Here is a 25941-nt window from a genome sequence, read left to right on the forward strand (position 1 = left end):
TCTTCTCTCTTACACACACACACACACACACACACACACACACACACACACACACACACACACACACACACACACACACACACACAGTTATTTCTACCGTGCCTGAAGGGAAAAAACCAAAACCACTAAAGGAAAAAATTTAATTGTTGTGTTTTATTGTTTCTCATCATAGAAAGTAGAGACAGAAGTTGTAACAGTATCGTTACATATACTGTACAAATACATATAGTAATACAATGAATCACTGTACAGGTGTTTGATACTGAGCTGAAGAATCAGACATGTACCATTATTCCTTATATTATATAATACTTATATAATTATATAATACTTAATTATAAAATATTCCTTATATTATATAATATTATTGTGTGCTATTAATTAATTTCAAAGTGGAAAAGAAACAGAAACAAGCGGTGTCTTCCAGACAGCTGCAAAATATATGGAAGAGAGCGAGGTGAGAAAACAAGAAGAAACGTCACACAAGATTTCTCTAAAATCTCAGAACTCCAGAGAAGGTCGAATAGTGTCTGCAGAATGATGTGCGAGCAGTTCATCACATCAGAAGCTTTTACTTACAGTGCTTAACAAATTTATTAGACCACTTCTTATAAAAAACAAGAAAATACAAATATTTTAGAAATCTATCAAAAACTTGTTTACAACTAAAAAATTGTGATTTCACATTTTCATGTCACTGGATTTTCATGAGAGCTCACACATTAATCAAAGATAACATTCAACCACTAAAATGTTTCTGTCCAGAAATGCAAGCAAATAACTGTGATTTGGCATCTTAATAACATAAGAAAAAAAGGGCTTTATATTATTATTTTTTCTTTTCTTTTGTAAAACAATTACATTGAAAATTAATGGATAACAACAGTAATTATTAAGAGACATAAAAATGTTTTTGGTAATTAGATTGGATGGTGGTCTAATGAATGTGTTAAAGCAAGTTTTGAAGTCTTGTTTCATTCCTGAAATGACACACGCTGTGCATGTTTTGTGTTTTAAATAAAAGTGATGTTTTGTTTTCATGGTTGAGCATGTATGTACATGTACAAACAAAACAAAAAGTGTTACACACGTGTAAGCATGCGTGACATTGATTATAAATTATAAATCTGGTCCAGCTGACCGGCCTTTATGTTTCTCAAAACCTGACTGTCACGGGAAAAAACTACAAGTATTGCAAAAACGCAACTCCCTCTAATAACCACTCATTGTGGTGGCAATGCTCCAGAGTTAAGAGCTGCAGGAAGGCTGGGTTATAACACCACATGCAGAAAACAGGAAAAGAAAGGAAAATAGGTTCATCCAACTCCAAAAATAACCTTAAGAACATTTAAGATGTGTTTGACAGCACATCTGAGCCGAAATCAGCAAACTAACATTCAGCAGGATAAATTTGAAGCCTATGTTGTTGGTTTTTTTTTTTTTTTCAGATGTATTTATAAATAACACCTTTTCATGTCTCCCACGGGAGGTTTCAGTGCTAATGCTGGAAAAGACTAACAGCAGAATTTATTTCACTGGAAGAATACACATAATATCTTAAAGGTATTCTCAGATAAGATTGCACAACTCTATCTATATATCTGTTTAGGAGTATGGAGCTAAATATATTCAGGATCACGTGTAAATAGTAGTAATGCCTGATTTGCGTCACAGCATCCAGGGTCAAACTTGAAGGTGTCGATTCTTACAGTGAGTGTTACAGTGAGTCACTGGGATAGTTCTGCGTGTGACTGCCAGCCACAGGACAAAGTGCCTGTTTAATATTCCTGAACAGATTTCATTCTTGGACTCAGGATCAACAAGGACTCCTCAGTGTAACAGCTCATAAACAGTGATTTACTTGTTTTTTCACAGGCTGGCACCACATGCTGTGGATACACAAGCGCACACACACAAACATGTATACACTCACATACACAAATGTAAATATTCAAAGTAGGAAAACAGCATGAGCACTTGGCAAGATTTTAAGTCAGTTTTTTTCTCCTTTAGTTTGCTTTACGGTTAAGCGCCAAAACTTTCTCCTGTGCAGGAAAGATGCACTGTAACCTATGTGGGAAAGACACAACCAATTAGTGGCACTTTTGCTGACTCCAGCTTACATGCACCATCAGTCTCTTTGAGTCTTCCTGTGTACACTTATAACCTGCTCAGCTGGGCAGTTTTTCCCCTGCTAGGCCCTCCATCTGCCCGGATTTTTTTTTAGCGACTGCATGTGCTGTTTACTGCAGCATTACACTCACACAGATAGAGACTGTGGGTTTAAAATTTCTCCAAAGCCTCTTGACAAAATGTTCAATATTGGGCGCAGTTTTCTCCCCTAGCTTATATTTTATAAGAACGGGCACGGAGGCCTTTATCTGGCGTTGCTTGAAAAGACACTTGTGGAATATTTACGCATTTGGGATTTCACTTGGACTCCAAACAAAGACATAAAACGCAGCAAAGACATGCTACTCTTTTTTTTTAATTTATTTGAATGAGAGCCTGTGCTGCACAGCGCAGGCAGGGGTTAGTCCCCACAGTGCTGCATGATTATGAAACCAGTGCAGTCATGTGATGTCTTCTCTCATCATCATCATGACAAGTTGGAAGTCTGACCTTCCGCCAGCACACAGTTTGCCATGCAGGGATTGAAGATTGCAATACAGCAGCAGTGCACTTGAGGCTACACTAGGGGCGGAGTTTGACCTCTCAAGTCTCAAAACATCACTAATCCGCGTCGGACATTCTGGCACAGGCCATCATCGGCCCCGTTTTACAAAAAAAAAAAAAAAAGGCGGGGGGACTAATTCCAGTGAAATAACACTGTCCTGCGTTGAGTGCGCTATCAAGCAGGGAAGCAGGGGCTCGGGCTGCCGCTCGTGTGCGTGTCGGAGGGGTTGGGAATGCTGCACAGAGAGTGCGTTACGTGGACCTATCTGCAGTCATTTCTGGGCAGTTTTATTTGCAGGATTCACCGACCAATCGTGGATTGTTTTTTTTTTTGTTTGTTTTTGTTTTGCGTTGACAGCTGGACCGCTCTGCGCCTTCAGCGGAGAGGAGAGACAACTATCCGATATCCGACTCCTCTTTAAGGTGAGTGTAGAAGAGCGCTTGTTTTCCCACTGCATGAATGCAAGTTGCGGCATATTTATAATACAGTGGCAGACCGGGAGCTGCTCCCATATACAGTAAAATCTACAGCGTAAGGCTGTGTAACACTGGCAACGTGTCTCCTACTGTGGGAACGTCGAAGCTTTATTTATTTATTTATTTATTGGGGTGGTGGGTGTAGGGTCGGTAGGTTGTTATCGCAGGGAAACACAGGACCAAGGATCAGGTCAACAAATCCCGTTCAATAAAGGAGGACGTATGCCCTCTTCATGAACCCGACAGCAAAGATGGGCGCTTATGTACACGTATAGGCCTATACAGGCATCACATGGTGTCAGAGAGGGTTGCAATAAACACATGTGGCCACTGAAACGTTAGAATATATGATGACACTGTTGATGTTACCAACATTGACTTCAGGATGAAATTAATGTCCTGAAATCAACGTTGTTTCAGCATGTATTTCATATTGGCTATGTCACTTTTACAATAGCATTTACCAATAATATACTATTTAAAATAATAACTTATTCGCCTGTGTATAGACATGCAAATGAGGGATCTTGCACAAGTCACGATTCATTTATTTGTGTTTTGATTTTTTTTTATGCATGTATGGATGTAGCTTTAAAATTAAATGTTATGTCTTTTTAAAATGTACAACCACGGAGTTATTTACTACTTTCCTTCTGTAGCCATTCATTGTAATTTCATACTATATTCATAAGAAATTAAGCTATTCCAGAGACATGAAAGGAGTAAAGTCGGATCATATAAGTAAGATACAAGAAAGTGTCTTTGGATTGTTGTTTATTTTATCTTATATCTGTATTTTATTTCGTGTTTAAGATTAAAAACAATCATAGTTTTTGAGAATTCCATAATAAAATATTTTCTCAGTATTTAAAATATTACACCTTTTTCCCCCCCTCCTCGGTCCTCAGACTTTGTCCAGTAGCATTCAATGTTGGGCAGCACATGGCTGAGGCTGCCTTGTGGCTGACAATGCTTTCCACAAACCGCTCAGGAGGTGCGTGGGGATGAAATGGTTGGAGCCCATGGCCAGACCAACTCACTATCTCCCTCATCCCAACATGTCCAACTGCAGCAAGTCTCCCCCCAACTCTGGAGAAGGTAGTTCACAGGATTCATCTGGCGTCTGACCAAATCAGTCATTTGCATTAGTGATGTAATGAACACTGTATCCAAGATCAACAGAATTTTCAAGCAGGGCCTCCATTACAGTATGCAATAAATATTATTGCTATAGGTATACTGGAGTTTAGCTGCAACTGCATTTAAATGGACAGAAATCTGGGTGGTGGTGTGTTTTGAGTTGACACTAGTTGTTTCTTTTTCAAAGTTTCATTTATAACACCACCACCAAAAAATACAATAAAATAAAATATCTATTATAATATACTATATTTAAACCTACTGAGCACCAACTATAAGTACATGGGACAAAGGCAGATGAACAAAGTATAAGGAGATAAGAATGTGTATGGTGCTAAATTGATCTAGTATTTTGTTAATTACTGATTACCTATTAAAAAGTATGGTTTAGAGTTGCATCATTACTTGGTAATAAGAACAAAAAGTAAGTCAAAAGTTGATTTGTGTAGAGAGAATAACTTTGGGAAGTTCTAATTTAAAAAGTTATTCTTTTCCTTTAGCTGCAGGCAATAATTCCATGGCATGGGTGAAGATGTTCAAAAAACCTGGAGGAGGCCTGAAGAAATCCTACCAGCCTGGGAGCATGCTGTCCCTCGCACTCACCAAAGGCCTGCTGAATGAGCCCGGCCAGAATAGCTGCTTCTTAAACAGCGCTGTTCAGGTGTGCACCATGTTTTAAATAGGTTTAGATTTCTGGGTAACTCTAACACTCTTTTTTAGATTATGTCCTTGTGTGAACACATGTGTGTGGTTGATTGGACCCCCACAGGTGCTTTGGCAGCTGGACATTTTCAGGAGAAGTCTGAGGCAGCTCTCAGGTCACTTTTGTCTCGGTGATGCCTGCATTTTTTGCGCTTTAAAGGTACATTTAGTGTTAATTCATTAAGTCATTCTTCTTTTTTTAAAATTAGTTTTGTCCAGGATTAAATTCTTGTCTGATCATACATGCAATATCTGCATCGCAAACTAATAATTAATTATGCAACTAATTATGTCTTTTTCAGAGTATATTCAGCCAGTTTCAGCAGAGCAGAGAGCGGGTGCTTCCCTCCGACAGCTTGCGTAACGCCCTTGCTGAAACTTTTAAGGATGAGCAACGCTTCCAGCTTGGGCTGATGGATGATGCTGCTGAGTGCTTTGTATGTTGACACCGTGCCTTTTGCTTTACAATCAAAAATAATCTTCAGCTCGCCTTTCCACACTAACTGAGTGTTACAGAGTATTACTGTGTTACTGAAGAAAAGAAAGAAGAAATAGGAACATTAAAAGACTGTACAAATGTTGGTACATGATCACCATAGTTACGTTTTTGAGGAGTATTAAATACACGCTTACGTGAAGTGTTACTCAGTGGTTCTCATTTACTGCGTCAACTTTTGTGTTTACAATTACGCACCTGTGCTGTGTTCTTTGTTTTGATCGTTGCCTCTGTATCTCCTCTCACACATAATAGGAGAACATCTTGGAGCGAATTCATTTACACATACTTTCAGACACGGCGACTGATTCATGCTCATCCAAATCCTGCATCACCCATCAGAAGTTTGCAATGATGCTTTATGAACAAGTGAGTAATCTTGTAAAAAACCACTATGTGTTATTAAAAAAAAAACTACACAATAGCGTTGTCTTGTGCAAAAGAAGGGCATAATTTTAAGTTGGTCAGTTTTTTCAATTAATAAATTGAAATAATAAAAAGAGTCATATAGCTGGTTGCTTGTTAGAAATATGCATCTAACACGCTAGACTGTAAACTTGAAACAGTAGAATAATGCACAGCCTTTGTTTTGCAGTTCGTGTGTCGCTGTTGTGGTGCATCTTCAGACCCACACCCATTCACAGAATTAGTACATTATGTCTCCACTACTGCTTTATGGTAAGTACTCGATTGATAAAAAATATTGATATTGGTTGATTAAAAATTAAAAAAATCAGGCCAAAGCAGTAAACCCAATTTAAATGTCAAAATACTACCAATGCTAAAATAACTATGGTGGTTACTAGTTTTAATCAAGTCATCACATTACAAATCCAAGGCTGGTTATTATCAGCAGGTCTATTGTGGTTTATTGTAGTCACAATTTTTAGTTCAAATATGTGCAAGATTGTTTCTGACTTTTTTCACCTGCACCTGACAAAAAAGAAATTCCAGCGTATTATTATCCTTCAGTGGGCTGGTTTCAGTCATTATGCAAATGTACTGTTTATAAGATTGTGGAAACCTGCAGTCAGCTGAGACTGAAGAAGTCACTTGGATGAGTGACAAAACGTTTCTCCCACAAAACGCTATGTCCAGATGAACAGAATCAACTTTTGGAGATCCAGCGTATTATCTCTAAATTGAAACGTATTTTTTTTCATATGTTTTCAATATTTTGAATTAGTGAGTCTCAGACCTAACCATAATTTCAAATTATTAAGTTGAAATTTAAAGACAATAACCAAAAAGTTTGACTTTGACAGCCAAAAAGAAGCATTTCAGTGGCAGAAACAAACTTCCATCAATTTTTCACACAATCTTAATGATGTGAGAAATCAATAATAGTGTCTTTGCTAGAGTTGGATGTCTCAAAACTGGTCTTGAGACCGGTCTCGAGACCACTTTAACGTGGTCTTGGACTGGTCTTGTCTTGGTCTTGACGTACTTTGGTCTCGGTCTTGTGTTGGTCTCTCGGGAGATTTGGAGTCAACAGTATCCATGACACACAACGTAACGTTTGATAACGTGTCACGCGCAAAAGTATCAGCTCTAAGAGCCGTGCTTAGAGAGTGCTTTGTAGTGAATCAGAAGAGTCGACTCCCATTGAGCAAGAGCCGGCTCCTCACTTAATTTCCTTTCGCTGCTCAGCTCTCACACAGTGGCTCAGCTATGCTCCAAGACTAGACTAGACTAGACTTGGCTGTAGCTCAGGTGGCAGAGCAGGTCAGCCACTAATCAGAAGGTCGGTGGTTCGATCCCAGGCTGCCTCCTGGCTGCATGCCAAATATCCTTGGGCAAGATACTAACCCCATGTTTGCCTACTGGTGGTGGTCAGAGGGCCCGATGGCGCCAGTGTCCGGCAACCTCGCCTCTGTCAGTGCGCCCCAGGGCAGCTGTGGCTACAATGTAGCTTGCCATTGCCTGTGTGTGAATGGGTGAATGACTGAATGTAGTGTAAAGCGCTTTGGGGTCCTTAGGGACTGAGTAAAGCGCTATACAAATGCAGGCCATTTACCATTTGGCTTCATTTATTTCCAAGCTAGCGTTATTAAATTGAAATTAATAGATTATAAATGTTTTTGTGCTTTTAAATCATTATGGAACAAAACGTGATGGATAGAAGACATATAGCAATAAAGGTTGAACAGCTTTGCTCACTCATATTGCCACATTAATTTTAAAAGATAGTGAGGTGAAAAGCTGAACGGCTTAAAATTGTTATTTATTAAAGTAATAGTTGTTTAGAAAATGAATTTGCTTCTTTTCCACCAATGGGGGAATAAGTGCATAAAAACGTATAGATATCGACATCTGCATTAACTTGATATTAGCTAAATTTCAAACATTGCCCAAGAATTTTTACAATCAGTTTATCCCTGTTTGAAATTTTCTGTGTTAATCTTTTTGTTTCTTAAGAACCCCAAAATGGATGCTAAATAACACCCTGCTAATTATATACACCTAGTGAATGAATATATACACCTAGTGGCCACAACTCTAATGCTGGCCACTACAAACTGTTGTACCATAAAGATAAAAAATGTTTAGTAGTGACTGATCTTGTCTAAAATCAGTACTAATATACTAATGATAACAAAACTGAATATGTCTTGATCCATATTTGCTTTACTCACTTTCAGAGGTTGGTGAAGCTCCCATTTCAACAACATTAAATATTAAACAGTTATCATAACTGTTAACTTAACCAACGTACACATTAATGTTAGCTGTTTAACTATTAGCAATCCCCCAATAACCACTAAGGCAGCAGCTAGCGGCTGTGGTTAAAGATAAAACAGCAATATTCATGTGGGAGCGAGGAAGCGAACCTTATCAGTCCTGCCTATGTTTATTATTAATAGGCAACCTTAATTATCAGGATAACACTAAAAACGAATTTGACAAAAAATCACAATTTGAAACTGAGAGAAGTCTACATCAGTTACATAGAAACATTGGCAGCCTACCTTACAAAGCCCCCCTGATCAGCAGTATATAGTGCCGTCACCTGAAGCACAGCACTACTTCAGACAATTTAAAAATATGTTTTTTCCTTTTTTGCACTACCAACGAAAGTCTTAAAATATCTGTAATTTTTATCCTCATATACTTTTGTCCTGTTTCAGACAACCTAAGAATAGTGTTGTCATTGATTAATTTTGTATTTCTTTTTAATGGTAAAAAAGTGGTATCCAGTATTTTGCTGGCTATTGCTATGAAGTTTGAAATTCCAATATCGTAACGACCTCAACATTTTCCAGTCCAGTCCAGTGTCACCTACTATGGTTGCTATTGTGATTTCCTTTGTATATTTAACCTTCACTTTGTGTGTTAAAAAACAAAACACCTTCATAAACAGTTTAATGGAAAGATATTTTTACATTCTCTTTCTACTCTATGTAAGTATGAGATGTGTGTACATTCATGCAGGATTTGTGAATTTTTGAATTGTTTGCAGAGTCAATTACTCTTTCAGAGATGTATTAGATGCTTTGTTACCTGCTAAATAATTGCACAGTTTGCAAAGTTTTTTAATGGAAAAGTGTTTTTATATTTCTTTAAAGGTGTCCAGCGGGGATTTTTAGCTGTAGTCTGTTATTATTATTGGATTTTATCAGTAGGTGTTTCCTGGGCTTTGCACACTCTACCTTACAAAGACAAAAAATAATAAAAATGCACAACCTCAATAATAAATAGCATAAATTATTATTATTATCTGCTTAAATTTATATCAGATTTATTGTTTGGATCATATTTTCTGATTCACACTTTTTTTTAATGTTACACATCGAATGGGAACAAAATATTAGTTGATGCATTTTCTGTTTTTGTACCCAGCCAACAGGTTGATCGCATGTTGGGGAAGAGCGAGCGGCTAAGGTCAGACATGTTTGGAGAGTTGCTGCAGGCAGCAAACAACACAGGTGACCTCCGAAGCTGCCCGGTATGTTCCATATTTGCTGTCACTTTTCCTTTTCCTCTGGTAATATTTCTTAGAAAATCGGTGGCTCACTACCTTTTCCCTGTTTTGCTATTTAGTAAGAACATCTGTCTGAATTTAACCTTTAGCAAATGCTGATTTGTTTGACGCAGCTATAAATGAATAATTTAGGCATTCAGTTTAACAGTTAGTATGATACTTTAAAATGGACACAAAAATGACTGTTGCAACTGTGCAGAGTACACTCTGTGCTTTCTGCTGCGACACTGCACTTGAAGCGACCGGAAGGAGACGATGCCAGACTAGTGTTAGGATATAAATAGCGGTAAGGGCTTATCCACTGTTTTTCTCTCATCTGTATTTGCTACCGCTGTCTTCTTTTCAGTGTGCATCAGTTAAGGCACAGTGCTGTGTTCCCTTAAACCCGTACTCTTCCCATGCTCTCTGGCTGCTTTATGCCTTTGCAATATTCTGATGATGATATTTAAGTCACTTTAATTTCCTTTCAGTTTATTTCATCTTTTTGTTTATACCTCAAAAAGACACAACCTATGACTCTGACATTTGGGGAAATTTGCTTAAAAGAAGTTAGTAAGAAAAGTTCACGTTTGCTTTTTTTAAATCTGTGTTTCCAACAGTGAGATTGGTTCAGTGAGAGTTATATAAGCAGAACAGCTAGCCTCAATCAAATTGTAAAACAATTCAAAACTTTCAACCACATTGTAAGTGTTTTATTTACACACGGTCATTTCATTGTTTTATTGTGCGTCTTGTTTATTCATTGTTGTCTTGTTTATTTAATGCCTTTATTACTTTGAGTGAAGAACTTTGCCATTTTCCTTACCAGTGTCTGCTTCTTTGTTTTTATTGGTTGTTGTTTTAAAGTATTTTGCAAATTCGGTAAAGTGTTTTATAAACAACTTTATCACTAAAAAACTAATTACAAAACATCCAACAGAGTGGGTTTTTCTCAGAGTTAGAAAAGACAGCATATTTGCCTAAACTAGTAGCCCATTAGAAAGGCACATTTCCCATTACTGCATAACTTAAAGGCAAACATAATTTTTTTTTTCAAATAGAAAGATTATATAGTTTTACTGGACTTTACTGGACAATTAAAAATTGCTATGCCCAGTTGTTTTTATCCTTAAATGCATTATTTGTTATGCAGAGTAACTGTGGTCAGAGCATCAAGATCCGTCGCGTCCTAATGAACTGTCCAGAGATTGTGACGATTGGATTTGTATGGGACGCCGAGCAGTCTGATCTTACAGATGATGTTATTAAGTCCCTTAGCCCCCGTTTGAACCTGTGTGGGGTAAGACCAAGTGAAAGGCTGAATTGAGTCACCAGTAACCTGATAACAAATGGAATTCCATTAGATTATTATAGATAAAAAACATTGTACTTTTTGCACTTTTGTTCAGTGTGTTAAAAGACTTGTTACAAATGTACATATCGAAAGATATTTGTCAATTTTATCATTTAATATCATATATATGAAGGTCAGCATGCTGTAATCTTTAAACTGGCCACGGAAGTCACACAAATAACTGATATTTTCATAGGATTTAGAATCTGGCACAAAACCATCAAACTTCAATTTGATCTCTTTCAGCTTTTCAACCGAGTCACTGATGAAAATGCTAAACGGAGTGAGCTACATCTGGTGGGGATGATCTGTTTTGCGAGTAAACATTACTCAGCTTTTGCCTATCACACCAAATCTTCAAAGTGGATGTTTTTCGACGATGCTACTGTGAAAGAGGTTAGGATGTCTGCCATTAATCCGCCTTACCCCTTTTCAAAAGTGTATTACCTACTACTGTGTTACATGCTCTAACTCAGTTATTTTCACCTTTTTTTCAGATTGGGTCCAAATGGAAAGATGTTGCTTCTAAATGTATTAGAGGACATTTCCAGCCGCTTCTTTTATTTTACACCAACCCCGAGGGAAGTCCTGTATCTAATGAAGATGCACCAAGGCAGACCACCATGTGTCCCCGCTACAAAGCCCAAGTAAACGGTGACATGAACGGTAAGACAGCCTTCCACTTATTATAACTTCTCAAAAAACAAAACAAAACACCCAGCTCACCCCTGCAGGCGGTTTATGCTTCAAGCTCGGGTCCTCTACCAGAGGCCTGGGAGCTTGAGGGTCCTGCGCAGTATCTTAGCTGTTCCCAGGACTGTGCTCTTCTGGACAGAGATCTCCGATGTTGTTCCCGGGATCTGCTGGAGCCACTCGCCTAGCTTGGGAGTCACCGCACCTAGTGCTCCGATTACCACGGGGACCACCGTTACCTTCACCCTCCACATCTTCTCGAGCTCTTCTCTGAGCCCTTGGTATTTCTCCAGCTTCTCGTGTTCCTTCTTCCTGATATTGCTGTCATTCGGAACCGCTACATCGATCACTACGGCCGTCTTCTTCTGTTTGTCTACCACCACTATGTCCGGTTGGTTAGCCACCACCATTTTGTCCGTCTGTATCTGGAAGTCCCACAAGATCTTAGCTCGGTCATTCTCCACCACCCTTGGGGGCATCTCCCATTTTGACCTCGGGACTTCCAGGCCATACTCGGCACAGATGTTCCTGTACACTATGCCGGTCACTTGGTTATGGCGTTCCATGTATGCCTTGCCTGCTAGCATCTTGCACCCTGATGTTATGTGGTGGATTGTCTCTGGGGCATCTTTACACAGCCTGCACCTGGGGTCTTGCTTGGTGTGATAGACCCCAGCCTCAATGGATCTTGTACTCAGAGCTTGTTCTTGTGCTGCCATGATTAGTGCCTCTGTGCTGTCTTTCAGTCCAGCTTTGTCCAGCCACTGGTAGGATTTCTGGATATCAGCCACCTTCTCTATCTGCCGGTGGTACATACCGTGCAGGGGCCTGTCCTTCCATGATGGTTCCTCGTCTCCCTCCTCTTTCTTGGGTTTTTGCTGCCTGAGGTATTCACTGAGCACTCAGTCAGTTGGGGCCATCATAAGCTGATCTACAATACGGCAGCAGTCTATAAGTTGAACAGCCACAAGGAGCAGTACCCTCCATGGAGAAGGAGGCTAGAGGGCAAGATCAAAGTAGTACGGAGGGAGGTTAGCCAACTAACTGAGTTGGAGAAAGGTGCGACAAAGAAGGTGCATAAAAAATACAGCAAGCTGTCCATACCTGAGGCCTTGGAAACTGCCAAGCAAAGACTCACAGCCTTGGCCAGCCGCTTGAGGAGGTACACCAGAGAGATAGAAGGCAGGAGAATAAACCAGCTTTTCTCCACAGAACCAGCAAAGGTGTACTCTCAGTGGCAAGGGAACAATAAGAGAACAGCACCACCAAGGCTGGAGAAGGAGCAATACTGGAAGAGCATATGGGAGAAGGACGCAACCCATAACGGCAATGCTCAGTGGCTAGTGGATCTGAGGGCAGACCATAGCAACCTCCCTGAACAGGGTCCAGTAACCATCACAGTGGCAGACATCCAAGCAAGGGTCTCTAGTATGAAGAGTTGGACCAGGCCACAACATGGTTCACGCCTACTGGCTGAAGAAGCTGACTGCACTCCACGAGCGTCTGGCAGCACAAATGAACCAGCTGCTAGTTGACGAGAGAGAATGGCTAACCGAAGGTCGGACGGTCCTGATCCCCAAGGACCCCAAGAAGGGACCGGCCCCCTCCAACTACCGACCAATAACCTGCCTCAGTACTACATGGAAGCTCCTGTCAGGCATCATATCGGCTAAGATGAACAGGCACATGGGTCAATACATGAGCGGGACACAGAAAGGAATTGGCAAGAATACCAGAGGCGCAAAACAGTTACAAGTACCTGGGGATCCCGCAGGCGAATGGGAACCATGAAGAGGCAGCTAGGAAAGCTGCAACCACCAAGTACCTGCAGAGGGTCAGGCAAGTCCTGTGGAGTCAGCTGAACTGTAAGAACAAGATCCGGGCTATCAACACGTACGCCCTCCCCGTTATCAGGTACCCAGCTGGTATAATAAGTTGGCCAAAGGAGGAGATAGAAGCCACTGACATAAAGACAAGAAAGCTCCTTACCATGTATGGAGGGTTTCACCCCAAGTCCAGCACCCTGAGGCTGTACGCTAAGCGGAAGGAAGGGGGCCGGGGACTGGTGAGTGTCAGCACCACAGTCCAGGATGAGACAAAAGATAACTTCTCATATATATATATATATATATGCGTATATTTAATATATACACACATATATATAAAGGCGATAATCCACAATATATATCAGGTGTGATGTCTTTTTACTGTGAACTATATTTTCCCACTCTAAACATGTTCAACTCTGCCTCAGAAATGCTTGTATTTATGGTTTGAATAGTATAGACCTACTTTCTGTTCATTCCTTCATTTTTCTACATCAAGATCGTTTGGTTATACATTAATGCCAAAAATCAGTTATCCTGCATTTACTAACTTGAGAAAGTAAATAATGTATTAATGATTATTGGATTGTTGGCAAATACTGTCAATAAATCCATGAGATTAAATAATGGCCTACCCCGAGTCAGATTAGGGATAATCTACAGTTAAGTCCTGATTACTACCTGTAATTATTCAAAGCATTAAATGTTTATGTTTTACTTCCTCAAGTGCAAAACTGCTGTTTACATAAAAAGACAAATAAAAGAAAATTCACAGTGAGCAGCACTTCTGTGGGACAAATTGCCCTGTTGATATCAGAGGTCAGAGGACTGTTTCAAGCTAACAGGAAGACATTAGTCGATGAAATAATCACAAATTTCATCCAAGGCAGAAAAGTATCTAAAAATCTAAGAACAGGAGCTCAAGGGTTCAGTTTGCGCAGGCTCACCAAAATTGGACATTTTGCCTGATCTAACGAGTCTTGATTTTGGCTGCAACATTCAGATGGTAGGCTCAGAATTTGATGTAAATGACATGAAAGCAGTGAACCATCATTGTGGTGGTGTAATAGTGTAGGGGATATTATGTGGCACACTTTTTGGACCCCTTAGCACCAAATGTACCCATCACTGTACCCATCCTCTTATGGCTACCTCCGCTACATTCCATGTCCCAAAGCTCAAATCACTGAAAACTGGCTTCTTGAACAGTAAATTAAGTTCACTATACTCAAATGGCCTCCACAGTCACCAGATCTCAATCTAGTAAAGCACAGGAGATTCATGATAAATGACCATAAAACTTTTTGTGACTTCAGATTGGACATACAAACTTTCCAAAAAGGAATGGTGGTTTTACTGAAACACTAGTGTGAAAAGAATGAGGTAATATTAGGCAGCTAATATCTGGATGAGTCTTAACTGATTCTTCACACTATAAAATGGGGTATGTGAAATTTCACACATGTGCGCACACATTCACAAACTCAAATGTTCTCTCATATAGCATAGAGTGAAGTTAATTCCCACTCACACAGGAGACAACAATTCATGGCTCTGACTTCTGATTGTGTAAAGATGCCTCCATATCAACTCTATCTGATTAATGTAATAAGTGCCTAATACATGCTGTGGAGTGGGATGCACAGTTTTTTTTGTATAAACAAGAGGAGAAAGAATAGAAAAATTGTGGGATCCTGACACTTGATGTGATCTGTGTATATTTTAGCATCTTGTATTTTATCAGTGATATTCAAATGCCAGTGTGAGGCTATTTTTTTAAAGTAAGGTAACACATATGTAACTCTATAATAGTGGACCCTGGATTATTTAAAAAAAAACAATGATTCATGTTATTACGTTTACAAATGCCTTAACTACGGTAACTGCAGTAGCTTGCTAACAGACAGCTAACATTAGCGTTCTAAAAGCTACCTGGACATACAGCAAGGAGTAAAATAATCCTCTGACATAGTAATACATAATAATTTTAGCCAGCTAAAGGAATTTTGTTTCTTTGAATTTTGCTTTAGTTACATAATGTTGGGCTCAGTGTTCTTTTCAGAGTAAGATGCAGTGTGCTCTCTCTGTTAGCTTAGATTAAAAAAGTACTGTGTGTTTTTTACTGTGTGCGTATGATTTATCTAAGCAAACCTTACACTTACACAATGAGTTTTGTGCAACAATAGGGTTTAGTGTCCACCAGGCTGCAATCACAGAGATTATCCTTGGCTTGTCCGGGAACTTAAAGTGAAATGAAGCTGCGACATAAGAGAGCATGATAGGGATCAGAATGCTGATCCATTCCAATTTGTCTAGTAATTTCTTTTCCAAAAAGCCCAGTCTGTTTCAGCATTTGAATTGTCTTTGTGAAAGTATCATCAGGTAAAATTTAACAGTATGACAATAGTATGACAGTGGTGATTTCAGTCAATCACAAATTACAGTTATGGTTTCCGTCAGGGTGATGCCGTTAAACCTCAGGCGGAAAGATTGTCCTCTATGTGCTGGCTTGAACTTGACATGAGGATGATGCCTCTGTTGCACACAGATTACCACCCACGCCTTGCTCCCTAATCCCCGCTCCTGTGGCCAAACGCACTCATGCCCCTGCTCCACAGTTCTCACTCCTCCCCTGGACATTTCTGACATTTGCCTCCATTAATTTCTAAGCTTGGGGTTTTGGCAATGGCACCTTTCCTGTTTAGATGGATTGTTTTGCTTTAATGTGGAGCCCAGATACTTTGGCATGGGACAGGATTTTTGTTTTTATGACATTCAAAGTAAGTCGTTGATGCATTTGCTTCACACTCAGATGGCTCAGTTTTTTATTTATTATCCTTTCATTGAATGTAATCATATTTTGCCTGTTGTCCTGTTAATTTGATGTGCAGTTTTTAGGAGTGAGTTTTCAGTCCTGTACAGTACTTTATGCTCATTCAAACTAAAGCAGCAAACCAAGAAATGTTTTGTGGTTTAATGCTTTCGTTACAAATTTGCTCTATCATTTCAAGACACAAGATAAAATTTGCTTTATTAAATTAAACAGCACTTTGCTGCATATACTGTTTAGTATGCTTGGAACAGTCGATGTCCTTCAATGCCAACATTGGGCTGCATGAACAGTATATGACAGTTTACTCACTGCTCTTACTCACCACTTTTGTAACATCCAGCTTTGCATACACACAGCATTATACAATATTTCACCTCATGTTTCAGATAATCCTCACAATATTTCCTTCACTGCCATATAAATATTTGTAGTGTAATAATTGTATTATGTTTTAATGTAGATCTTATAATAAAAGGCAAGGCAAGGCAAGGCAAGTTTATTTGTATAGCACTATTCAACAACAAGGTGGTTCAAAGTGCTTTACAGAGACATTAGAAACAAAAACAAATAAAAAGCATGATTTAAAATTGATTAAAACAAGCAAACAAACAAACAAACAAACTAAATAACAAACAAACAAACAAACAAACAAACAAACAAGCAAGCAAACAAACAAAACAGTATGTAAAATCAAAACAGATAAAATCAGAGCAATAGATAAAATCAGTAGTTAAAATGTAAGTTTTGAAGTTTAAGCTTAAAAGTGTGGATTTGGTGCTTTATTCAAATGCAGCTGAGAACAGGTGAGTCTTCAACCTGGATTTAAATAAACTGAGTGTTTCAGCTGATCTGAGGCTTTCTGGGAGTTTGTTCCAGATATAAGGAGCATAAAAGCTGAATGCAGCTTCTCCGTTTTTACTTTTTAAAAAGTAAAAATGAAACCTCTGCTTAAAGCGCAGTACACATACAAAGAAAGAGACAGTTCTGCAAAAAGCAAAGTAACTAAGAGAAGAGCTGAGTTACAAAAGTAAAAGACAGTGGAAGGTGATCATGGTCATTAAAAAGCCAGATGTTCACAGTTCACATCAGCACTGTTTCTCACAGTGACCCGTTTGCTACAAAAGGCAAAGAAACACCACAGGGTGGGCAGCCATGGCAGCAATTGTGTATTTTACCAAAGTTAATGATGCAGCATATGTTCCTTGTTTTGTCTCTTTCCCCGTTGGCAAGAAGCAACGGCAGAATGGTGCATCTACTGTGTACTTTATATGGACTATGATTTAATAATGAAAGTAGCCCTTCTAACATTTTCTCATGCAATACCGTTTACTTGATTCATAACTAATTCTTATAAGTATATGGCACAGGAAAAAATGCAAAAGGAGTCACTCTAAGAGTAAATCATAGCCCATGGATGAATTTACAGCCACTAATTTTGCAAACAGATTAACACTGCTGTCTTATCATGAGATTCAGGGTGTAACAAGACCACAAGGCAACCAGTTTTTGCTTAACCAGACAAAGTTTCCAATTGCTGTTGAATAAGTGTTTGCACAGGATTTCACATCTTATGGATCAAAAAATGATATTGAGGTTTTGTGAGATTCATGACTGCTAACTACGTCATGTTGACTTGTCTGCCCACTTTGGACATGTGACAGTCATGATGACGATCATAGATTAAGTGAATAGCCCAGAGGGCTAAATCATGCAGGCCTAAAAACTGGTCCTAGCAACCATGTGTATTTCCTGAGTAATTGGCAAAAACCTCTTTAAGATTGCTTTGGTTACCCATAGTTTGCATTGAGCACACTGACACACCGGCAGATGTTCCCCGGCTACTCTTCGAGCTGTATTGAAACATTTGCTTTCAAAATCAATGTTGCATCTTCTGGAACATGTAGACTGCAGTAGATTAGTAGATTGTGAGTGCTTGCAGACAATGCAGACATTTTCCACAGGCGACTGTAGCCATTTGGTAACAATCAAACCACTGACAAGCAGCACTCTCTTGCGACCAGTTTCACCTAGTAATAGCCGACAAAATCCAGAAACCACTTGCTAACCAGTTCCGGGATTTACACTTTTCTCCCGCTGTCGGTGGTTGTTTTACAACCAATATGGACGTTCGATCAATGTGACCATGATGTCAAATGAGAAACATCTGTAGTCACTGGCCACTGGCTACATCCCCAGCGTCCTGGCAGAAATAAAAAGATAGAGTACATTACTCAAAGTTAGAATGCACATTTGAGTGTGTGCTCTTATTGTCTCTTTGCCAAAATATTTGTGATGCTGGAGAGTTGTGGTTACGTCATACATAATGTTGGTCAAAAGCACAATAATGTCTTTTGTATAGACTGTAGTCTTGAGTTAAAATATATACAAATCTTTAGAGTTTTTCATTTTACTTGTTATTTCTTTCTTTCTTTCTTTTCTTAAATTTGGGCCATGGGAACTAACCCTGCTAAAGGTAGTTTATGGCTCAAAGTAAATATTTAGTACTCATTTAGTTGTTCGAGAGCCAGAAATATTCCAAATTCTTTGTCAAAAACAGTATAATTTCTGTGTTGTAGAGAAACCACAGTCCTGTCATTTGATTAATTTATTTTCCCCAACAGTAAAACATCCTCTTGGCAGTCCTAACAAATTTCAGGAAACTTTCATGGAGAATTTGCAGAGGCCAGGTGAAACATCAAAAAAAGACAGAGGTCATCGAAGAACTGAACCATCACAAAACAAAGGTAGAGGGCTGTGTGCATATAGCACATGTTCTCTAGTTATAAGGGTAGCAGTGTAAATCTGGGAGGAGAAAGACAAATTTGCAGACTGCATGGGCTCTACATGCGATATTCTGCAAATAATCTGTGTTCACTGTTCTTAGATATGACGCATGCAAGACCTTCATCTCCACCAGAGAATGGTCCAGGGCCTCCTGTGGAAAAATCAAAAAGCTATCCACGTAATGAGAAGCCGTCAAACCATTCAAGCAGAGGATCTCAGGAGCCACATGGACAGTCCTTTAGTGCACAGAGTGGTGGACATAGTCGGAAAACTAATAATTTCCCAGGTCACAATGACCAGGATGGCACCCATGACCAATGGGAAAAAGGTGGGAGTGGAGGAAGTCGCAATAAGTCTAAGTGTACTTGGAGACCTATTCGGGAGGTGTTAAATGTGGACACGGTATTGAATGAACTAGAGCAGCGGCGTCAGCAGCAACATGACAGCCCGCGGTGTAGTAAGCCTCCATCACACGAGAGGGTGCACCCAGAACAAAACCGAGATCGCGAGCGGGAATATGTCCGAACCAGAGAGGATCGGAAACAGAAATGTTTAATGACAATTTATGAGGACGAGCAGCGGCTTGAGACTGAGAGCCACAGCTCTGTAGAGTCAGAAAGCCGAGCAAATTACCAGAGGGGCAGCAAACTAAAGGGGGGCCCAAAGACTCTTCTACGTAGTGATACCTGGACCATTCAAAGGACAGAGTCTGGCTATGAGAGCAGTGATAGACTCAGCAGTGGCTCCACCAATCCTGATTCTCCTGGGGTCGATGGCTTTGCTGTTAAAGACCAGAGATCAACAGCGGAGGTACCGCTGCAAAGGTAAGACTCAGCTGATGACTATGACAGATACTGTCATTTTAATTTTACCTGCGGCAAATCGCCAGCATGCTGTGTTCATAAATAGTTTATTTAATAGGCAACATCATAAGATCTCTAGAAATAGAGTAAGATTTAAGTGAATCTTTTGTTATGAATTTTCTCATTAAAATAGTACATGTGACAAAAGGACATTTTGATGACCCAGAACACTTTGGCCCAGAAATCACATTTTCAGATATCTTTTTCTAAAAGCACCAATAAGCCTGTGTTAACAATGACAAAAAATAGTTTTGTATATGTTCAAAATGTATTTTAAGGCCTATCTTTTCCTGGAAAACCAAAAGAGGTTTATGACTCATCCTGCACTGTGAAATGTGTACTATGTGTGAATCTAAGAAGACAATTTCTTCTTGATTCAGCTCGTTACCATGGCATTAATACACTATGGATAAAAACCTTCATTAATAAACATGTTGAGAATATGTCAAGTTCTTGTCAATGACAATAACTAGCATTTCTATTTGCGTTACAATGTAAACAGAAAAAAACAAACAAACTTGTGTTGTCCATCTTTTTAGCTTATGTGTTTTAAAAATGCTGCTCTGCACATTTTAGTTTCATAGTCACGCGCACTCTTGTTTTCCTTTTGCGACTATGGTTATTTTAAGAGAGCTGGATATATTCTGCCACTTGCTAATTTTTTCCACTTATCCACTGGTCACGTTTTGTGTTGTGGACAAAAAAGCTTTTTCTCCATAGACTGAGATGGACTCCGCTCACTGCAGTGTACCTGGACTGAGTCCAGCTGGAGTAGGTCTGGCTAAATCCATTTGGATCCACAGTGAGCGCCATAATTATAAAAGGGACACCTTAAAAACCTTTGATAGGACACAGGATATTTTTCCATTATTTTTTTATTCTCTGACATTTTATATTTATAAAAGTTTCCCAGAAGCTAAAAAAGGGAGGTTTATTTTAATACTCTATTCCCATGTACACTTTAAAGGGTGAGTGTGTGGAGGACGCCAGCAGCAGACACAGAAATGCACATATATCTACAATACATAAGCAGACCTGGAAGCTATAAAACAGTTTTGGCTGTATATTTAACAAGGAATTATTAATCACTGAAAGCCATATTTGAGTGGTTTTCAGTCTAAATCTTGTTCAGATGGCACTTTTCATTACTCAGTATGTTTTGATTGGTTGTTTTGTGTGTGTGTGGAGAAGCAGTCACACTGTGAGAATTTGGTCCTAAATTTGTTTGTGTTCACCAAGGCTCCAAATCACCCATCAGTTAATGACTTTATTTGACATGAATATTGATTGTTTAAAGGTCACATTCAACCCAAAATTGAATGGTTAAAAAGGACTTTAAAGTTTAAAAAGAAATGCATGTGTAAATGCTCTCTAAATTTGCAGTCTGTACACGGAGATATTAAAATATGAACGTGCCTCATGCAAGTAAAAGCAAACTATTAAAGTACTTGTATTTAAGTATGTAATTATATTGAGTAAAAGGTATTTAAGGTAGGAAATCATCTGTTTTTTGTAAATTAATATTATGAAAAATTTAATAAAATTTCTCCATAATTGTTCAATTTGCAGTTTGTAAGTCTTTGTCAGTGAGTATGGTTTATAAACAGAGAGTACCGATACACACAGGTACATTTTAGAGAGGATTCATAATATAATAAGCACCTTTAGGAATAATAATTATTTAATAAAAACTGCATTTTTTTACAGCCTATTGAGTACTGCATTTAGTCACTATCATATTACAAAGGTATCCTTGAAATATCATGAATGTTATTGATGATGGTACTCATCAAAGCATTATTTTTGTAATGGTCTGAAGGAATGTAGCAATTAATAATCAGTTTTAACTTGGTAATAACGATAGATATTTTCAGTGGTTGGTTATTTACCTTAGATGTCTTTTGAAAATAAAAATACTTTAAATGAAAGAGTACCATGGACTACTACTGTTTTCAGCCTTTTTATGCACATTTTTGTCATTTTGTTGAACAATATATGGTATAGCTAGAGAACTACATGAAAGTTTGAATGTAATGTAAGAATTAAAAGCAATCATACGTTTTTACAGGCTCGACAATATATTGGGTCAACTAGACAAGATTCAAAACAACTGTTATACAGTCAATTCCATCTAAAGTCAATTCTAGTCATTAGAGTCTCAGTAGACCTTGAATATGTCTTTGGTGCTGCCATACTACTGGTATTATCTGGATTGATGTGCAGTATTTATTGCCAGAAAAAGAGTAAAAGTTTGATGCTTCAGGGTTTTTTTTATGCTGGCTCTGTATTAAACTTGGAAACACACTCAGTTGCTGTCTTTTATTTTCAGCCAGCAGCACCAAAAAGGAGGCGATGCAAAATCTAGTATAATGTCCTCACCTCCACACAATGGTAAGTTCCACGATTTTATAGGCTTCCTGAGGTTTTCGTGGCACAGTAAAATAATTAGCTGGTAATAAATGTAGTGTGTGAAGTAACCACAGCGCAGTGCGTAATTGTAACCTGCTATTAGTAATTTTCAGTTTTTGGTAAAATGTTAACATGCATGTACTTGTATGTAACAGCCTTATTCTATGTAACAAGTCCACTTTATATAACAGGTATGCATGGAAACATACGTTGTGGGTGGATGTAATTATCCCTCCACAAACAAAGTCATATCTGCTTTAAAAACACGATGTGGATGTTTTAAATGTAGATTTTGCCATAAAAGAAGCAAAAAAAGGATAACATGTAAAAAAAAAAAAAAAATTAAAGTAATATAATGTGACGTTTGAAACAGGACTTTGGTCTCAGTTATATGTTTTAAAATATTTGCAATACTTACATGAAAAGATTTACAAGGAAAAAAGAAACTTAGATTAGATCTTTCAAAAGTTCATCTTTCTTTCTTTCTTTCTTTCTTTAACCGAATTTCCCAGAGGAACCCACCCGAGGGATTAATAAAGTTCTATCTTCTTCAACCTGTCTTGTATAGGCTATGTTGAGTTTGGACTGGCTTATTTAACCTCTTCACCCAGTCAGTCCTGCACAGGCATTAATCTGATGATAATCCCACAAAGCTTGTTCAGATAGCACAGCTGGACGTGGCTGCCGGCATTGTCATAAATATCTTTCTGTTGCATGCTGTACTTAGGAGTGTGCTGCACTCAATACTTAATCAAGGCTATGTGCATTCAGAGCCAGTGTTTCCAACCAACAGCTAGAGCTTTTATCCTTGCATGGACCTCTCCAGGGCAACAGCGAAGAAAAAAATAACACATCTATTTTTAAAGGGAAGGAATTCAGCACCACACTGCCTCTTGCTGCGCTGGTGCATGGAGGGAGCTTGCTGACTGATTCATCCAGCTGTGTGAAAGTCTTGTGAGATTAACTTGCTGCTGCTGCCACCTTGTGTCCTGAGAGGGCAACAGCCTTGATGTCAGACAGATGATTTTCTCCCAGCTGCCTTCTTAGTTTAGACTTTTGATTAGCCTGTGATTTTCCATGTCTTACTATTTGTTTTGCTCTTCTTGTGTAATAATAGTAATAATAAACCTTATAAAAAGATGGATTTATCTTTTTTGGATGTTTCCTGTTTTATTCAGTTTACTGCTTTGTTTTGATCCTGTTTTTTTGTTTTGTTTTGTTTTATAGGCAAACATCAACCCAAACCTCAGGGAAAGAACCATGATCAAGTTTCACATTCACATCAAAAGGGCAGTCCATGTTCGAGGTTGTTTCTTGTTGTTTCTCTTGAATTACATAAAAATGGCTTTAGTTTTTAAAAAATAGTTCAAGTTGATGGACTTAATCCACCTGTATATATAGGGATGACTTGCACTGTGGTTATAGTGTGTAATGGGTCATATTGGATAAATTAACAAATCGCATAATTAGTATAAACTGAGAACACAGACAGAGAGCTAAATGAAATGGAAGAGGAGACCTAAAGGATGGAGCCAGAAAGTCAACACTGTGATTCTAAAACTCAGTTTACCTCTGGAAACTTGTTATGTTCCTACAATCAATGCCCTCCACATCAAAAATAGATGTGTGCATAACTACTAGAAGAGATTTTTGTAGCACTGCTGTCATGGAAACTTTAGTTTCTCCTCCCCAAACTTCAGCTGACAAAAAAAGCAAACCAGACCAGATGCTGAGCTTCCTTCCTGAACATTTCTGGACATTTCATTCATTGAAAATCAGTGATACCTGAGAAAAAGTACAGTTGTATAATATATCTTTAAAAAAATACATGTGACATGTCAGAGTAGTTTGGATTACGGTGATTAGGCCAGCCAGCAAGTTGTAGATCTTGGATGTTTGAAAAGTTGTCGGAAACTTGCGCTGCTTCAGTTTGCACCCCAAAATGTGTTGTTTTGCATAAATCCAAGTTATTACACTGAAATGTAATATAGCAATAATATATAGCAAAATGCTTTAAGACAATATACATGAATTTTAAGTTTTTACATCTTAATTAATTTCCTCTTTTTCTGTAGACGGAAATCAAAGTACACGTCTAGTACCTCCAGAAAAGCAGGGTCTTCTGAGAGGATCTCGTCTGGCTCGGACAGCAGGCAGAGTGAGCAGCAGGAGATGACAAGCTGTAGAGGGCACACTGGAGAAAGTACAAACCTGAGGCACATTACAAAAACCAGCAGCTCAGAATGGAACAGCTCTGATGATCTTGCTCTCTCTGAGCCAGAGGATAGAGAAAGCACTTACCTCTCCAGTAACAGTGAGGCCACAGCCTCTGATTCTCAGTGTCCCCATATAAGCCTGCCATACCACCCTCCCAGCAATGTGACGGCAGAACCTCTTCAACTGAACAGCCAGCGTCAGCTTGGTACAACAGGGTTGCCTCACCTTCGACCCAGCCAACGGACTCCTCACCAAGGGGAAACAGGCCACCCAGTGTTTCGTCCCAGGATGCTCCAAGAACCTTTTCCATCAAGTCCTCGTCTTTCGTCTACATCTTACGTCAGTCCTCACAGAAAGCCCGACATGTCGGGCCTCCGAACCTTCTCAGATGCAAGCTCCAAGTCAGGGTCTGACCCAGAAAGGAGTACCCCATCATCGTGTGAAAGTGAGGAAAGAGCAGCTGGATGCAGGATGGAACAGGCAGTGCCTGCTCAAGAGGTTTCTCTGACAACATACTTCAATGTGGATAACTGCATGACGGAAACATACCGTCTCAAGTACCACAACCAGAGGCCTCTTGTCCTCTCTGCCACGGTGCCACGGACAACGGTTGCAAGTGAGCGGAGAGATAACAGTGATACACATTCACAAGATGTGCCAAAAGCCAGACTGGAAACAAGTAAGCCTCCAAACAAAACCAGTAAGTTACTGGAAAGGACAAAATGACAATATCGTATTGTTTTCTTTGTTGCTGTGTCAGTGACACGTGACTGTTGTAAAAACAAGGGTTTTTTTTTAAAGGAAACTCTTTTTTTTTCCTTCACAGGCCATAATAGCAATAAACCCACTGCAAAATGGAACCCAGTGACAGCCAAAGGACTGGATGAACGTGGTTTTTTATGAGTGTAACTTGGTAAGTTTTGTTTACATGGATGGGCAGTATTAACTGGATGCCAAAGAGTTTACAGAATGGAAATATGTCAGGAAGCCACGGCACCTCCAAACCGAGACGAACTTATTTATGCAAGCCTGTCACATAAATAAAACCTATTTCTAAATGCTGTTGTGTATGACTTGACGGATTATCAACGTTCACGTGTATCTTCATTTGTTTTGTAGCGTTGCTGCACGAAGATTTCGTTTCAACAAAACCCTGTTTTCAGTTTGCACTAAGAAGTTTTTTTAGGGTTAGATCGTTCTTTTTTATCACCGTATGTCTGTTTTAAAATATTTGTATTTTAGTGCACATATTTTATTTGTGCACTAGTGCTGCAGAAATTAAACTATACTTAGGGTAAGGCAAAAGAGATTAAGGTGAATCACAGATGATGTGCTGTGGTCTGTATGGTAAAAGAATTGAGTGTGATCACAAATAAGAGCATGCTATCATGAAAAGATATGCTAAAGATACATTATCTGATTATGATGTCATTCTACACAACATAATAACATCAAAGGTTGGCCTCATCGATAGCAGGTTAAAGGCAGTTAATCTAATTACCCCTGTCAA

The 25941-nt window shown here is 38.9% G+C and overlaps 1 protein-coding gene across 4 annotated transcripts; it reads left to right on the top strand.

The window, feature by feature from the left end:
• Window positions 1-2633: 2633 nt before the first annotated feature.
• On the top strand, window positions 2634-25683 carry usp53b (ubiquitin specific peptidase 53b). 4 transcript variants are annotated; one of them, XM_026171133.2, is made up of 18 exons: window positions 2634-3099; window positions 4062-4251; window positions 4794-4954; window positions 5063-5155; window positions 5298-5432; window positions 5747-5860; window positions 6087-6169; window positions 9332-9437; window positions 10606-10752; window positions 11053-11202; window positions 11304-11472; window positions 18780-18902; window positions 19043-19766; window positions 22135-22196; window positions 23442-23520; window positions 24290-25131; window positions 25258-25344; window positions 25551-25683. In XM_026171133.2, the coding sequence occupies exons 2-17, from the start codon at window positions 4158-4160 to the stop codon at window positions 25332-25334; spliced, it is 3159 nt and encodes a 1052-aa protein (XP_026026918.2). In that variant the 5' UTR covers window positions 2634-3099; window positions 4062-4157; the 3' UTR covers window positions 25335-25344; window positions 25551-25683. The 4 variants fall into 4 exon arrangements, with proteins under 4 accessions (XP_026026918.2, XP_080158603.1, XP_026026917.2 ...); XM_080302477.1 differs by having other exon boundaries at window positions 24290-25110; XM_026171132.2 differs by lacking the exon at window positions 25551-25683 and having other exon boundaries at window positions 25258-25490.
• Window positions 25684-25941: the final 258 nt, after the last annotated feature.

This window comes from Astatotilapia calliptera, chromosome 6 (genome assembly GCF_964374335.1).
Source record: "Astatotilapia calliptera chromosome 6, fAstCal68.1, whole genome shotgun sequence".
NCBI classification, from domain to species: Eukaryota; Metazoa; Chordata; class Actinopteri; order Cichliformes; family Cichlidae; genus Astatotilapia; species Astatotilapia calliptera.